Genomic DNA, 15733 nt, shown 5'->3' with positions numbered 1-15733 from the left:
TTCATGGAGGAGAATTTGGTAATATATATCAATGTGCATACTTTGTGATTAATTTCTTGGAATTTATCCTAAGGAAACAAACAAGGATTAAAAACTGTAACAAGGATTTTTATTATATTGTGGTTCATGGGAGTGGGAGAGTAAAAACATTTGCAGTCTATATGACAACACAAAACAAGCATCAAAAGCCAACTTTTTGAAGAACGTTTAAAGACATGGAGAACTGTTCAATGTTTGTGATATAATTTTACAAGAAAAAGCAAGATATAAAAGTATATACAGTTGGGCCTTAATTATTCTAAATATATAATATAACATTAAAAGTAGATTGAAAGGAAATACAAGAATTTTAATAGTCATTATCTTTCATAGGATTAGTGATTTTAAATGTTTCATATGTTTCTGCAATACAGTTTTGTTACATAATAGAACTGTATTGTGTAATACGATAAACGTACACTATAAATTTCCATTCAAGGTATATTTGACGTAATAATCAGGAAGGTGAATATATCTATTTTGAAAACTCAAGGAAAGCCAAAAGAGTAGATCAAATATTTGATTATTTCCATTCAATGTTGTTGGTTTTTTAAAAAAAAAATACCGTTGACAAAAAAAAAAAAGGTGTTACACTTGAAATTGTTTCCAAGCATGAAGCAGGAGTAAAAAGAAGGAAAACAATTCTCATTAGCCAAGAAACTCAGCTTCCAGCGCAGCATCAAAGAATTTAATATTCTAAATAGCTGCTACTGACTGGAAGAAAAACTGAAAATCTCATGCAGAGGGCCTTTGAAAAATTGTCCAAATATAAAACTGTTTTATGTTTTTAATTATTGGGATTTGGATTGAGTTGAAATAAATAATTGTTATTATTTATTACACACCTGTGGTACTAAATTATTTATTACAAACCTGTGGTACTAAATTATTATTATTTATTACAAACCTGTGTACTAAATAAAATAATTATTATCATTTAGTATAAACCTGTGGCTTTCACAGGTTTGTACTCTCTGAATAAAGGAATAAGCTCTTACATGACGAGCCAGTCATAATAGTCAGATAGATGTTTTGCCTGATGTTTGCCTTAATATCTGAGGATATTAAGCTCCTTGTTTAAAACAAAGTGTGTGTGTGTGTGTGTGTGTGTGTGTGTGTGTGTGTGTTTTGAAGAAACTTTTGGCAGCGAGGCTGAAAAAGACTGATTTATTTAACAAAAAAACCACAATTTTTTTGTTAGCAATTTTTATTACCTGTTATAACCTGGGGCTCATTTCATTTATAGGCGAGTGGCTGAACTGTTTATGTTTGATTTTGAAATTAGTGGAATCCATCTAGACAAAGAAAAGGTACATCTTTCTGCTGTTTTTTTGACTCTTCCAGTTTTACTGACATTTAGTTGATACCATTATTGCTACAGTCCTTGTATGTATTGCTTGAATTTGCATATTGCAAAAACATGCAGGTCTTTTATCTGTTATGAAATTCTTCTATAGATTGTATTTGAATGTAGTCCCCTCTCTGGAAGTTGACCTATCACACCATGATAATTCAGAATTAAGACAGACTTGAGCCAAGTGGAGTGTTTTAGAAAATCATGGAATTAGGATGAGATAGGCAATATCAGGAAAGACTGGCAAGTGAATGGGAAAGCTGATGTCATTGAAGATTGGTAGTACGGGAATATCACATAAGACCTTACATAAGTGTATTTATTTATATTATACGTGTGTTTGACTGATGGAACAAGCATAGATTACACAGTGTTTACACTGGGATGGAGGCATTCTACCTAGTCCATCCCCTTCATTTTACAGATGTGGAAACAAGACAAAGTGATTTGTTCAAGTTGCCATCCTAACTAACAAATGGCCAGTGTTCTTAAAATTTCTAACACTGGCCACCGTTCTTTCTAGCACATAACATCCTGAGAAACCAAGTGCCTCATTTCAGTTGTAAATTCAGAGTTGGAAGAACAGGAGGGACTTGACACCATTGGAAGTTCAGCCTGCCCCACAGTCTCCCCCACTCACCTGCAGTCTAGACTATTATGGCTTTTTGTTTATTTGTTTTAAACAGTAATACATTTTTCCTAGTAAATATGGTAGAATTAAACCACTTACCTATGAAGAGATTAAGTTATCAAAATATCTGGAAAAGTAGAAGGCAGGGCCTTGGAAATACGTATCACATACAATAGATGTTACCATTTTGATAGATGCTGAGTTTGAGTAATGCTGTAACCCCTCACACATCTGATGAGTTTGTGTGGCGTTAAAGGCTCAGCATGTGATTCCTGGTCTGACCCTGAGCCAGGATGTAGGATGTGCCTTCCCAGCAGCCCATGAGGCTTATGGGCTCTACTGTAAACTCACATTGCCTAAGGTGACCACATTTGCCGCTTTCCACATCAATTCTTCATTAATACTTCTCTGTAAAATAAAATTTGGGAGTTAGTTGTATTCTTTCCCTTCCTAATATTGTCATATCTTCTAACCAAGTCCTTGCATTGTTCCTACAGTCCTGTATCTGTCTGCATCCCAAAAGCAAATCACCTTGATTCTTATCACCAAACGCCCGGGCTGTCTAAAGGCCTCTGTCTTCCTAACAGTGATTTAACATCAACTGAGTATTTGCTATTTTAAATCATATATTTCTCATCAAATCCTCACAACAACTTTGAACTTGGTGCTACTATTATTCCTGGCTTTTTTTAGACCAAGGCTGTAGAGGTTGTGGGACGTTATTTTGTAAGCCAGACAGACTCCAGAGCCTCCATGGCCAGCATGTCACCATCCTGCTGGTCAGTCTTCCCCGTCTGTGAACACTGGATTAGTTTTCATAAAGTATTGATTTGTTACTCTCCTGCCCAGAATCCTCCTGTGGACTTCCCATTGTCTAGTGAAGTTAACATGTAACAAAGAGCTCACACTCGTGGCTGTGCTCCGGCTGTCAGCCTCTCATACACAGTGCCCTCCCCCATGTGTTGTGTGCTGTCCTCCTCCTAGGCCTGCTCACCAGGTTTTCCTGGCTGAAGTCCCCATGAGGGCTTTATCCTCACGCCACATTGCGAAGCTTTTATCAGTCCCCCAGGTGGAATTTTGTATTCATCCGAACGTATTTTACTTATTTCAGTCGTGTGGCATTCTTCTTTACCTTTTGTTGATGATGATGCTGTTATTGTTGTGTTGCTTATCTAAATTCTAGGCTTACAAAGGATCAAGAACATGGATCATGTTTTTTAATGCATATTAGTTTTGGACTCAATAAAAGTATTGAGTGAATGTATGACAAATCATAATAATGCTAGCTATCGTCAAGTTTGATATCTTCAGAAGGAAGGTTGCTAGTAGAGAATCCATGTGAATAGTTTTAGTTTTTATGTATCCTCATGAAGGGTGCTTTTGAAATTTTGCTGACAAATAATATATGTTCAGTTTCACCAGCATAGACATTGCTGCTTTTATCTAACATATTATTACAGTGTAGCTCCTCTTTCCCAGGGAGCAGCTCCCAGGGAACCCCTCAATATTGAATATGCAACTAAAGTAAACCTGCTCAGTTTTTCCCTTGTAACTTCCATGTTTGTTCTCAAAGGTGCTCCACTAGGACAGGATATAAAGTAGACATGTTCCATTTTTCAAAAGAGAGACCATGAAATAAACCCACCAACAAAATCTATAAATCATCAAAGCCTATGTTCTTTCCAGTTGGTTTCTTATTTATTTATTATTTATTTTTTTTTTTTGAGACAGAGTTTCACTCTTGTTTCCCAGGCTGGAGTGCAGTTGGGCAATCTTGGCTCACCGCAACCTCCGCCTCCCGGGTTCAAGCGATTCTTCTGCCTCAGCCTCCTGAGTAGCTGGGATTACAGGCATGTGCCACCACGCCCAGCTAATTTTGTATTTTTGGTAGAGACGGGGTTTCTCCGTGTTGGTCAGGCTGGTCTCGAACTCCCGACCTCAGGTGATCCACCTGCCTCAGCCTCCCAAAGTGCTGGGATTATACGCGTGAGCCACTGCACCCGGCCTTAATCTTTAAGGTCTCATACAAATATAACTTATAAGTTTAAATGTAATAGAAATGTTTATTTTTAACATTATTTAATAACACAGAAATCTCATAGAATTTTTCAAGAGTTCAGATTATTGTACATTTCATTGTTACCACAGAATGATGAAGTGATATGCCTGGCAGATCATTGAAGTTGGCATGAACTCAGTTTTGATTTTTCCAGAGATTTTATCAGTAGATAAAATCTTCAAAGTAGTTAATTTTATCACTTTTTTTTTTTTCAAAGTAAAAGTTTTGAAGACAATTTTGGAACTGTAATGTGATTTCAAAATCTTGTTCATCTTTTTTGTTATTCCACTTGTTACCATTAGGTGGTGATAAATGGCCATATCAGAAACAAAATAAGCAAAGAGAAATCTGGACTGTAAGGAAATGGGAGTCTCCTAAAACTTTTTTCCATGAAATTTGAATTTTCTATATTGAAATTCTGGGGATATTGATATATACTCAGTTTTTTCAGCATCTTATCAAGCATGCCTCTACATCATCTATGTTTATCTTTAAAAAGTATATTAGTACTGTGGCTTAATCATTTTTTAGGAGCATTGAACAGTTTAGAACCTGTTAATTGCTATCTCCTCTCCCAGAAAGATTTGTGTACACTTTCACCTGAAGCCCAACATGAGCCCAGTGCGGAGCCTGTCTAGTTTTTTGGTAACCAATAACTGAAAATTCATATGCAGAGCCTGTCTAGTTTTTGAGTAACCAATAACTGAAAATTCATATGCAGAGCCTGCCTAGTTTTTGAGTAGCCAATAACTGAAAATTCAGCCCTTCTCCTCCAGTCAGCCTAATTATGTGGTTTCTAGTTTATATTTAATCTTAAAGCATTTATGGCAACCCCTTTGCTAATACACGTTTTCTCAGGTTATTATGTATTACAAAGGTATGACTGCAAGATTAAACCTAAGCAGATGTGTCCGCACCATCCACGTCCTCATCACTGACCATTTGAAGGCCTGGCAGGAGCAAGGACCATGTGCCACATGGCAGGGACACAGAGTAGAAGAAAGGACCATGCCCTGGGGTTCCAGTCTGCTTCTTAGACTTCACTGTATCATTCTGTAGGAGCTCAAGCACATGCAAAATCAGAACTTTTCCCCCCCCTGAGACAGGGTCTCGCTTTGTTGCCCAGGTTGCAGTGGTGTGATCGTAGCTCACTGAAGCCTTACCTCCTGGGCTCAAGTGATCCTGCTGCTTCAGCCCCACATAGGGCTGGGACTGCAGGCGTGTGCTACCACACCCAGCCAAAATCAGAACTTTTAAAATGTGCTTCCCCCTTCTGGAGGCTCACTACACTTTTGCAAAGAACTGTTTTTTTGTTTTTTGTTTTTTTTTGAGACAGAGTCTCCCTCTGTCTCACAGGCTGGAGTACAGTGGTGTGATCTCGGCTCATTGCAACCTCCGCCTCCTGGGTTCGAGCGATTCTCGTGCCTCAGCCTCTCGAGTAGCTGAGATTATAGGCGCGCGCCACCACGCCCAGCTAATTTTTGTATTTTTAGTAGAGATGGGATTTCACCATGTTGGCCAAACTGGTCTCCAACCCCTGACCTCAAGTGATCTGCCCTCCTTGGCCTCCCAAAGTGCTGGGATTACAGGCGTGAGTCACTGCACCTGGCATGTGTTTTTCAATGTTGTTAATTTCAACAATTAGTTATATAACCTAGACGTAAAATAGAACTAGAAGTTATGTAAATCTTAAAACATAGAAACATCAGAAAACCATAAGTATGATCTTTTTGTTAGAATATTAAATATCTGTTAAAAGTAAAATTACTATATTATTTATAATATAATAACCATATATTCATTTTACTAAACTAATATTTTATTAAATGATAATTCAACTATATATGTTGATTTGACATATTTATATTTTGTTTATTAAATTGTGAAATATTAATTCAAAACGCCTTTAAATAACTTTTACTCCTCCTGCATACAGCGTAAAAGAGCAGTGGACCTCAATGTTAAAATCTTGGATTTGAGTAGTACATTTCTTATGGGAACCAATTTTCCCAACAAGATTGAGAAGCATCTCTTACCAGAACACATTCGTCGTAACTTTACATCTGCTGGGGATCATATCATAATTGATGGTCTCCACGCAGAATCGCCAGATGACTTGGTATGTATGTTTCATTCTCTTTGTTGTTTAGGTCCCATTTGTGTGTTGCTACTGTTTTAACCCAAAATTCAGTGATAATATAATAGTATCCTTAAAAACTTTTTAGCATTACTAAGCCCTAAAAATTTAACTTGTGGAATTATTAATGCCATAAACACTTTAAAGAATGAAAATGATTTAATTACTTATATTTCATACAAGACTCCTTATTTTTAAAGTATGATTAATAACACCATGAACTGACATTCTAGACTACAGAGACTTTTAAATTCATGCAGCCTTACTTCTCCTGGTTAAGACGCTTTATAGCATAGAGATCCACGCACTGGGTAGAGGTTTGCCCCACCGTACCTCAGAACAGTACCCTAGAGCTGCAGTCAAGTATGCTGTTGCATCCCATGCTGTTTTATGACTCTGGAAGCTTTATGGCCTCGTGTAGACCATTGCTTTATTTTGAAAGCAGTGATCATCTGCAGATCAAGTGGTGAGCATGAGCCTGTGTTATTGTTGCATAGGACTGTGTGATGATATTTATAGCCTTCACCATTTACTTTTTAAACGTAGGTGCGAGAAGCTGCTTATAAAATTTTTCTTTATCCCAATGCTGGTCAATTGAAATGTTTAGAAGAATTGCTCAGCAGCAGAGATCTTCTGGCAAAGTTGGTGGGGTATTCCACGTTTTCTCACAGGGCTCTCCAAGGAACGATAGCTAAAAATCCAGGTAAGCCTGTTTATCCAACATTTAAGGGCAAAATAGGATTTTTATGAAACTGAGCTTTTGATTTTAAATAGCTGTAAATTAGTATTCTATTTTTAATACATGTAGAGAACCATTTATTGAGATTTTCTATGTATTTTTATTGGAACCATTTTTAAATAGAGCTAATAATTTGGCATAATTCTGTCCAACCAAAGAATTTTATTTTATGTGAATGTTGAGAGTAAAATCATAACCTAAATTTTCATTTTGATGTTAGTCTAAATTGTTTTCATTTTAACCCAGTTTCTGTGCTGAATTTGACAAATTGGTTAGAATTAGGGTAAGAGAATGAAATATCAGTATGTTTACTGAGGTCAAGGTTAAATGTAGGTTAGGTCATATAAAAAACACACAGTCAGATAAGCCTCCTTTTCAGAGAGACGAGTACTGCTTAGGAAGGTTTGTGCTAGGTGAGGTGTTACGGAAGTGTGTCGTTGGGTTTGTCATAAACTTGCCTTGTGCTATGTTGAGTTCCTTATGATTCATAATGTCTAAGAGAGAATGTTACACAATAATAATATAAATGTACATAATATGTTTTTTCAAAAGCATTTATTAACTTACAGTTGTAATTTAGGTGGTGAGTCAGGAATAGGGTGGCCATGATGATGGAGCTGCGTGAGACTCAAGGTCTTGGCAGTGAAGTTGCAAGACTTAGTGAGGGTGAGAGGGAGGAGGAGGCATTGTGGTGGGCCCCCTGGGTTTCTGGTTGTACATCTGGTTAGACATTCCACTCACGGACAGAGGGGACACTGGGGGCAGATCACAACCTGAATCCTCGCTTGTCTTTATTCCTTCTGTGCTTATCCCTTCTCACCCTAGCATGTTCCTCTCTTCTCCAAAGTTCTCTAAATGCACTCAATCTTACTTGTTACTCTTTCGTAAACAACTGTTTCCCTTGACCTGTCAAGGCTCTCGGTTAAGCTACAGGCGTGTCACGCTCATTGCGGCCTGGGTTCCCTTGCTCGTGTCACTCTCCTACGGAGAGCAGCTTTTCTTCCTGGTCTGCCTGTTAAAATCTTACCCTGTATTTTTAGTGCTCAGCTCAAAACCCACCTCTTTCATGAAGCTGGTTAAACTTTTTCACTTTCCTTGGACTCCTTTGTCCCCGAACCCTTAAAACACTTACAATTTTTTTCATATAATCGAAGCTCCTAAACAGATATAATATGTATGTTATGAATTAAATGTGTGTTTTTAGTGTATGTTTTTTCTTTTTTTGTAAGTATCAGTTTGGTGAAAAGTATGTTTTTCTGTAGTCGCTGTTGTCAACAGTTTGATTATAATAGTACCATATTTTTATTTTATATTTATATAAAATAATAATATTAGAATATCATTCAGTGCTTATCCTGTTGTTATCTCATTTCCTTCCTCTGCAGCTTTGTGAGGTAGGTATTTGTATTCATGTCACAGATAAGGAATCTAAGGTTAGGTTATATTGCTAAAATGTGGCAGAACTGAAGCCTAAACACATATGCTACATTTATGGTTTTCCACAGGCTGCTTGAGACCTAATGCCCTATGTTTTATATCATCTACATCCCCCTTTTGTTTATTAATTCAGCAAATATTTACTGATTGCCCACTGTATGTCAGATATTATTCTCGGTCAGGGAAATAAGTCAGTGTATAAAGCAGAAGAAAATTCCTGTCCTTATGCAGTTTACATTCTTGGGAGCAAGGGAAGAACAGTTAAGAACGAAATAAGTAGGTAAAGTATGTGGTATGTTATTAGTTAATACAAGCCGTGGAGAAAACTGAACAGGGAAGGGGATAAGGTATGTGGGCATGTAGGCTGGTGTTGGAGTTTTAGAGAGCATTGTCGGAGGGCTCACTTAGAATGTGGAATGTGAGCGTGCTCTTGACAGACACAAGCATGAGGCTGTGGCTCTTGAGGGGAGAAAGGTTTCACGCAGAGTCACTATCAAGTGCTAAGGTCTTGAGGCAGAAAAATGCCTGCCACGTTTGAGGAGGGCAGAGTGGCTGAAGCGCAGCGTGTGCAAGGAGAGTGGCGAGAGGTGGGAACAGACTGACAAGGGGCGGCATTAAGTAGAGACTTGATGCAAGTGCAGCAGGTCACTGTGGGGGTTGGGGCAGAGGAGTGAGATGATCTGACTCCAGTGCTAATGGTGAGTCAGTGCTGCTGTTCCTGAGAGAAGACTGCAGCAGGGCCAGGGTAGAAGAGGGCCTGTTTAGATGCTGTTTTGCAGTAACCATGATGAGAAGTGTTGGCATCTTGACCAGGTGGTAGCAGGGAAGGTGGTAAGATGTGATCAGATTCTGGGTACAGAGTATTTGGAAGAGGGAGCCAACATTTTCGACCTAAGCAACTAGAAAGAGAGTGAGTTACTACTGTTAACTAAGATTGGGAGGACCGGAAACTTGGTTTGGTTCAAGTTAAGTTTGAGATACCAAATGAGGTTCAAGTGGTGAAGTTGGGTAGGCAGTTAGATGGAGTGTGGAGTTCTGAGCTTCATATGTAAGTCTGAACCTCTAAAATGAGATTCTGATACCACTAAGAGATTGAACTTAAAGAACAAGTCCAAGGACTGCGCTCTGGGGCCTTCAAGTTTAAGAGGCCAGGCATGTGAGGAACTGCTAGTTAACGCTGCCAGATGTAACGGCCACTAAGGGAGGTGGAAAGTGATTACAGGGTGTGGTCCTGGAGGCCACGCAGAAGGTCTGTCTACAGGAGAAGGGAGAGATCAGCTGGCTCATGCTGTGGCCAGGTCAGATGTGAGGAGGGCTGGGCATGACCACTGGCTGTAGCAGCGTGGAGCTCACTGGACCTGCAGCACCCAGCTCCAGATTCCGTGACTGGCAGGTCACCCTTGTGCACTAAGTGCTTGGTGTGCTGATGTATTGGCAGGGGGCTGTTGTGCACATCATCACATAAGATGTACCCTGGGTCCTTGAGGATTTAAAGCTTAGTTGAGGAGCTGGATATATGCATATAAAAAGATAAATAATAATAGAGGTTGGCACGTTTTCGGTGTCGATGGAGTAGTACAGACAAAAACATGGGATTTAGGAGCTCGGGGCATTTGTCAGATGCATCTGTGGCTGTGGAAGGCGCCCTGAGGGAAATGAAACTGTCATGCACAGTGATGGAGTGAGTCCTCAGCAGAGCAGAAGGAAGACAGAGAGGCTGACTGAGGCTAAGATGGGCATTCATGTGGCCAGTGAATGAGGAGGTAACTGTGGTGAGGCACTTAGTGGGGGGTTTCAAACTGAATCTTAATATGACAATTCTCTAGGGACACTAATTGAGGCAGGCCAGGTGTGGTGTCTCATGCCTGTAATCTCAGCACTTTGGGAGGCTGAGGCAGGCAGATCACTTGAGGTCAGGAGTTCAAGACCAGCCTGGCCAACATGGTGAAACCCCATCTCTACTAAAAATACAAAAATTAATTGGGCGCGGTGGCGGGTGCCTGTAATCCCAGCTACTCAGGAAGCTGAGACAGGAGAATCGATTGAACCCTGGGAGGCAGAGGTTGCAGTGAGCCGAGATGGGACTTCTGCACTCCAGCCTGGGCGACAGAGCAAGACTCCGTCTCAAAAAAAAAAAAGATTAATTGAGGCAGATTCTTCACATGTAAAATGACTGGAAGAATAAGATGGGTGAATGTTAAAACATGGTTATTAAGAAATAAAACGTATACAAGCATACATAGGGATTCATTTGAAAACAGTTTGGTATGGTACCTGGAATATAATCCTAAAATGAGATTTCATTGTTGACTAAATAATGTCTTTGTTCCCCAAAAATTCCTATTGTTGTTTCATATGGCACATGAGCCAGTGTTTTCAGAATTCGTATACACAGGACTTGTTAAGTATTGACAGTGGCAAGAAACCTCATGGTTTGGGTTTAGGTTAACCACCATTATTTATTTCCTTAGTCTTTTATTTCACTCAAAAGGAGATAACTTAAATTGAAGAGAGGGCAGGAAACTTAAAACTGTATAAATGATTATCTGGAAAATACAAACATAGTGTTTGTGGTGAACTAAAATACATATGAAAGCTCTGTACACATAAGTCAGTGATAAAAAGTGCTACATTCAGAAATACTTGCAAAACATTTCCTCTTGTGGGAAACGGTGATAATTCTACTGCACTGCCTTTATGGGTTTGTAAATTATGACAACTATGGCAGAAGTATTTTAATAAAAATACTTAAAAAATTCTATCAGAAGTTAATATTTATTTTTCTTATTTTGCTATTTTTTTCATATTTATCCTGAATAGATTATTCTACAGTTGTATATAACAATAAAATTGTTATCAAGAAAAACATTGATTTTAAAAAATTTATTTCAGGGAATTATACTTCTACACTGCACCTATTTTTATGAACAAAGCAGTCTAGATATCTCTTTAAAACTCTGAAAACGTCAGACATGTCTAAGAACTTTTTTTTCTTACACATATGAATAGATAGAAACACCTTGAAATTTTGTACTTTTTTCTTTAGCCTCCCATTAACTCTTTTTTTTTTTTTTTTTTGAGATGGAGTCTCACTTTCTTGCCCAGGCTGGAGTACAGTGGCACAGTCTGGGCTCACTATAGTCTCTACCTCCTGAGTTCAAGCTATTCTCCTGCCCTAGCCTCCCAAGTAGCTGGGACTATAGGCATGTACCACCACGCCTGGCTAATTTGTGTATTTTTGGTAGAGACGGGGTTTCAGCCTGTTGGCCTTGCTGGTCTTGAACTCCTGACCTCAGGTGATCCACCCCCCCGCCCTCAGCCTCCCAAAGTACTAGAATTACAGGCATGAGCCACCTGGTCCCATTAACTCTTTTAATTTTGGGATATAATCTGACGCTGTGGATTATTAGTATGCCAATTAAATTTTTTTCTGATTAAAAGATCATCACCACCTAGAAGCATTTACTATATGTTTGATATATGTTGGTAGCTCTACTTCCCTTTGAAAATCATCACTTTAAGGGAATTGTGGTATATAGATTATGATAATCACATAATAATTTTAACAGATATGTTCATTTTATTTCACATAATTGAAGATATTTTCTTTTGGATTTCGTTTTAGAGACTGTCATGCAGTTCCTTGAAAAACTATCTGACAAACTTTCTGAAAGGTTAGTTTTTATTCTACTATTTAGTTTTTTGGTTATATGTTATTTAGTCTTTTTAAAGAAGACTTGATTTATAAAAAATTAGGAAGTGACCTAGAATACAAGTTTTGGCATATTGGACCAGACCTGTCTCACTATGAGACATACTTTAAAAGGCCATAGTTGTCTTCCTTATGTGCCATTCTTGAAAACATAAGCTGTCCCCTTTCATTAAACAATTGTTTTTAGAAATTCATCTTTCATTTGCACTTTAAAAATCTTTACCAAAATGTTTTTGAAACTATTTATTTTAACTTGTGCCATGAATTTTATGACAAGTTCATAAAGTAGTATTTCTCTTCTTTTGGCCTAAATACAGGAGGCTCATGGATGTGGTGTCTTTTTAATTTTGTGTAGTATTTTAAGAATGTTCTATCTCAACATTTTGTAATTTCAGGCTGAAGTGTTCTACTGCCTTTGGTGTGTCCGTTTGTTATAACAAGTTGAGTGTCCCTTATCTGAAATGCTTGGGACCACACATGTTTTGGATTTCATTTTTTGGGGGGAATTTGGAATATTTGCATATACATAATGAGATATCTTGGGGATGGGACCCAAGTCTAAACACGAAATTCATTTATGTTTCATATACACCTTATACACATAGCCTGAAGATAATTTTATACAGTGTTTTTAATAATTTTGTGCCTGAAACAAAGTTTTGGCTGCAACCTATCACATGACATCACATGTGGAATTTTCCACTTGTACCATCATGTCAGTGCTGAGAAAGTTTCAGATTTTCAGATTAGGGAGGCTCAACCTGTATTCCTGCCTCCCCTGCCCCTCCCCTGCTCAGTGCCTTCGATCATACACTTGCCCTTCACTGGCCCTCTTCTAGGCCTTAGTTGAGAGGCAGCACACCTTTAGGTACTAAGGATTCTAGGAAGAAGCAGTCACCGTTTGTAAAAAAGGATGATGTTTTCTCTTTTTCTCTTGTAATGCTGTCTAAAATTTTGTTTGCCTGTTTTGGCTACACCAACACATTGGATCTTGGCTCACATTTCTGTTTTGGACTATAAACTCATGCCTTAGAACTCATTCTTCTCTAGTTTGGATTATGTTTATAAATTCAAAAATTTTCTTTTAATGATCCTGGTGAACCACTGTGTCTTTGATACAATAAAGAAAGAGGGTTAGTTATGCACTTATTGAGGATTTATCCTGCTTTACTTAGTTAAGCGTTAGTAGTCTTTCTCTACCTAGCTATAGATTTTAGAGCAAGCATAGCTTCATCATTTTACAGGTATATATAGGAATTAATTCCAATATACATGTCATATTCTACAAATATTAAATACCTATTTAATTATTGACCAGCTAGAGTTTTTCCATAGGGGAAAAATGACTAGAAATCTTAAATGTAGCCAATGATAAAATTCCTTTCTAGGAGTTAATTTGTTAAGTCTCTTTTAAAGGTATAGCAAAAAGTAGTGATTTAAAGTTTGCTGATTAATGCTTTGCATATTTGTAATGACATTGCTAGTTTTTCCAAGCTTTAGTACTCTTGAGACATTTATCCACCATGATGCTTTTTAAGGTAGAAATTGCAGTAATATGCTGCTTTATATATTGTTATTTCTCATGACACTTAGGTAAAATTTGGATTAATAGTGATTTGTGTGTGCACTACTAATTGTATCTAATCTTATGAATATTGGAATGTAACATAAGCAAACTAGTCCTTTCATAATGTAATTGTTAAAATTTTGTCCTAACAAGTAATGATAAACCTGTTTTATAGAACTCTGAAAGATTTTGAGATGATACGAGGGATGAAAATGAAACTGAATCCTCAAAATTCCGTAAGTATGTTGGAATATTTTTATTATAATATAGACAGTCTGTCAACTGAAATCAATATCTTTTGATTCAGGAACTTTCTTGTGATAGGCTACAGGTCCATTTAGTCTTGTTTCTGATCCTCGGTTTTGGTGAATAAAGATGTTGAAATATTTGATTCTTATGTCCCAAACTGATGTTGCCTGTACATACAGCATTTTTGTTGAGGAGTCGACATATTTTATGTATATACACTAACACAATGTGTATATATTCATGCAAAGACTGCTTTCATTCTGTGGAATGTTGGCTTCTCAGTTTGAAGCAGACTTTAAGGAGACTCAGTGGAGGCTTCATCTGGCAGGTGGCAATTTTAACCATCAGTGTTAATGTTGCAGTTCATTTGCTTATTTGTTAGCTAATTTATGGTGCCCAATTGAGTATTTGACTAACAAAGTATACCACATTCTAAAAACACTTAAGTGTTGTTTTCTATCATATGATTATATGATCTTCCTTATGTGATCCAAGAGTATAGACAAGTATTGTTATGGCCAGAATGCTGCCCAGGTGATTGGGGGAGTGCCCTGAAAAGTGTCGAGAGTCCAGATACTAGGACGCATTCCCATTTGGTTCTAGGGCACTACAGGATTGCCGGGGTTGTCTACACCATTCTTTTCCAAATGCTGTTATTAATTCTTGACTTAGTTGCTGCTGCCAGAGCCATAGTCATAAGGAAGATTTAGGGAAATGGGCCTTGCAGATTTACAAACTGTTTACTAGCTTCCCAGATACAGCCACTAGGAAACAGATTAATCCCATTAAACTCAGCGATGTGTAGAGTAGCATGTCAGTCTGTTAATTTATGGAAGGAGCTGTGTCTAGCAAAGTAACTACTGTTAGTCATCTGCAGAGTCATCTGCACACCTTGACCTGGTAGGTAGGCTTATTTGGGAAACCAGATAATAGGTAAGAATTTAGTTTGGTGACTATAGAAACAGAAAAATAAAAAACAAAATGTGTTGCCAAAAGCTAATTCAGTAAAAGTGAATATGACTTTAAACTGTTATCTGTAGATATTTGTATATAGCTTATGGATACAATTATTCTGCAGATATTTGTGAAATGCCCAATCTCCTCATGAAGTCCCTGCTTTGGTGAATGGTGCCACCATTCACCCTGCTGCTCTGGTCAGGACCTATACTTAATCCAGACCAGTGGTTCTCAAAGTGTGGTTCCTGGACCAGAAGCAGTAGCATCACATGGGAACCTGTTTGAAATGCAAATTCTTGAGCCCCACCTCAGACCCACTGAATCAAAAACTGGGGTGAGCTCCACAATCTGTGTTTCAACAAGCACCCCAGGCACTGCACACTCCCCTCCCCCATAATCATTTGTTAGGTCCTGCAGATTCTCCCTCCCTGTGAACTCTTGTGTCTTCTCCTGTGCCCATTGCCATAGCCTGGGTTGGGATCATTATTCTCACCCAGATGGTAACTGGGATTGCCTAACTGGTTTCTAGCCTTTTGTTTTTGCTCCACTCGAAGCCATCTTGGATTCAGACAGTTTAGCCATGTATTTAGCCCAGTGTTAGGCATAGAATTGGTTGTCAACACTTATTTGAACTATGAATGAATAATGAATGAATGAATTGCCACCAGAGGGATTTGTTAAAAAGCAGATCTGATCTTGTCACTCTGTTGTTTAAAATTCTTCAGTAGCTCCTGGTTATTCTCCAGTTTCCCTTCCTACTGCCCTGCTGCTCCCGCCAAGCCCTCATGATTTGGCCCTTGCCTCCTTCTCTAGCTTCATCTTCTGCTGCCCCTCCAAGCCGAGGCTGTGTTC

General features: G+C 38.2%; 1 protein-coding gene across 4 annotated transcripts in view; it reads left to right on the top strand.

Moving 5' to 3' along the window:
* The window catches only part of MIPEP (mitochondrial intermediate peptidase), a 160382-nt gene that overhangs the window by 13353 nt on the left and 131296 nt on the right, over positions 1 to 15733 (top strand). For all 4 annotated transcript variants that reach the window (XR_008670784.2, XR_008670783.2, XM_004054258.4 and 1 more), the window contains exons 5-9: positions 1286 to 1349; positions 6020 to 6202; positions 6767 to 6923; positions 12022 to 12070; positions 13851 to 13911. Coding sequence is in view for 2 of the 4 variants with exons in the window: in XM_004054258.4 (XP_004054306.1) it covers positions 1286 to 1349; positions 6020 to 6202; positions 6767 to 6923; positions 12022 to 12070; positions 13851 to 13911 (514 nt within the window). In the remaining 2 variants the exon portion in view is untranslated. The remainder of the gene's footprint in view (positions 1 to 1285; positions 1350 to 6019; positions 6203 to 6766; positions 6924 to 12021; positions 12071 to 13850; positions 13912 to 15733) is intronic.

This window comes from Gorilla gorilla, chromosome 14 (genome assembly GCF_029281585.2).
Source record: "Gorilla gorilla gorilla isolate KB3781 chromosome 14, NHGRI_mGorGor1-v2.1_pri, whole genome shotgun sequence".
NCBI lineage: Eukaryota > Metazoa > Chordata > Mammalia > Primates > Hominidae > Gorilla > Gorilla gorilla.
Note: the sequence above shows the minus strand (reverse complement) of the source record. Positions and strands in the feature narration are given on the sequence as shown.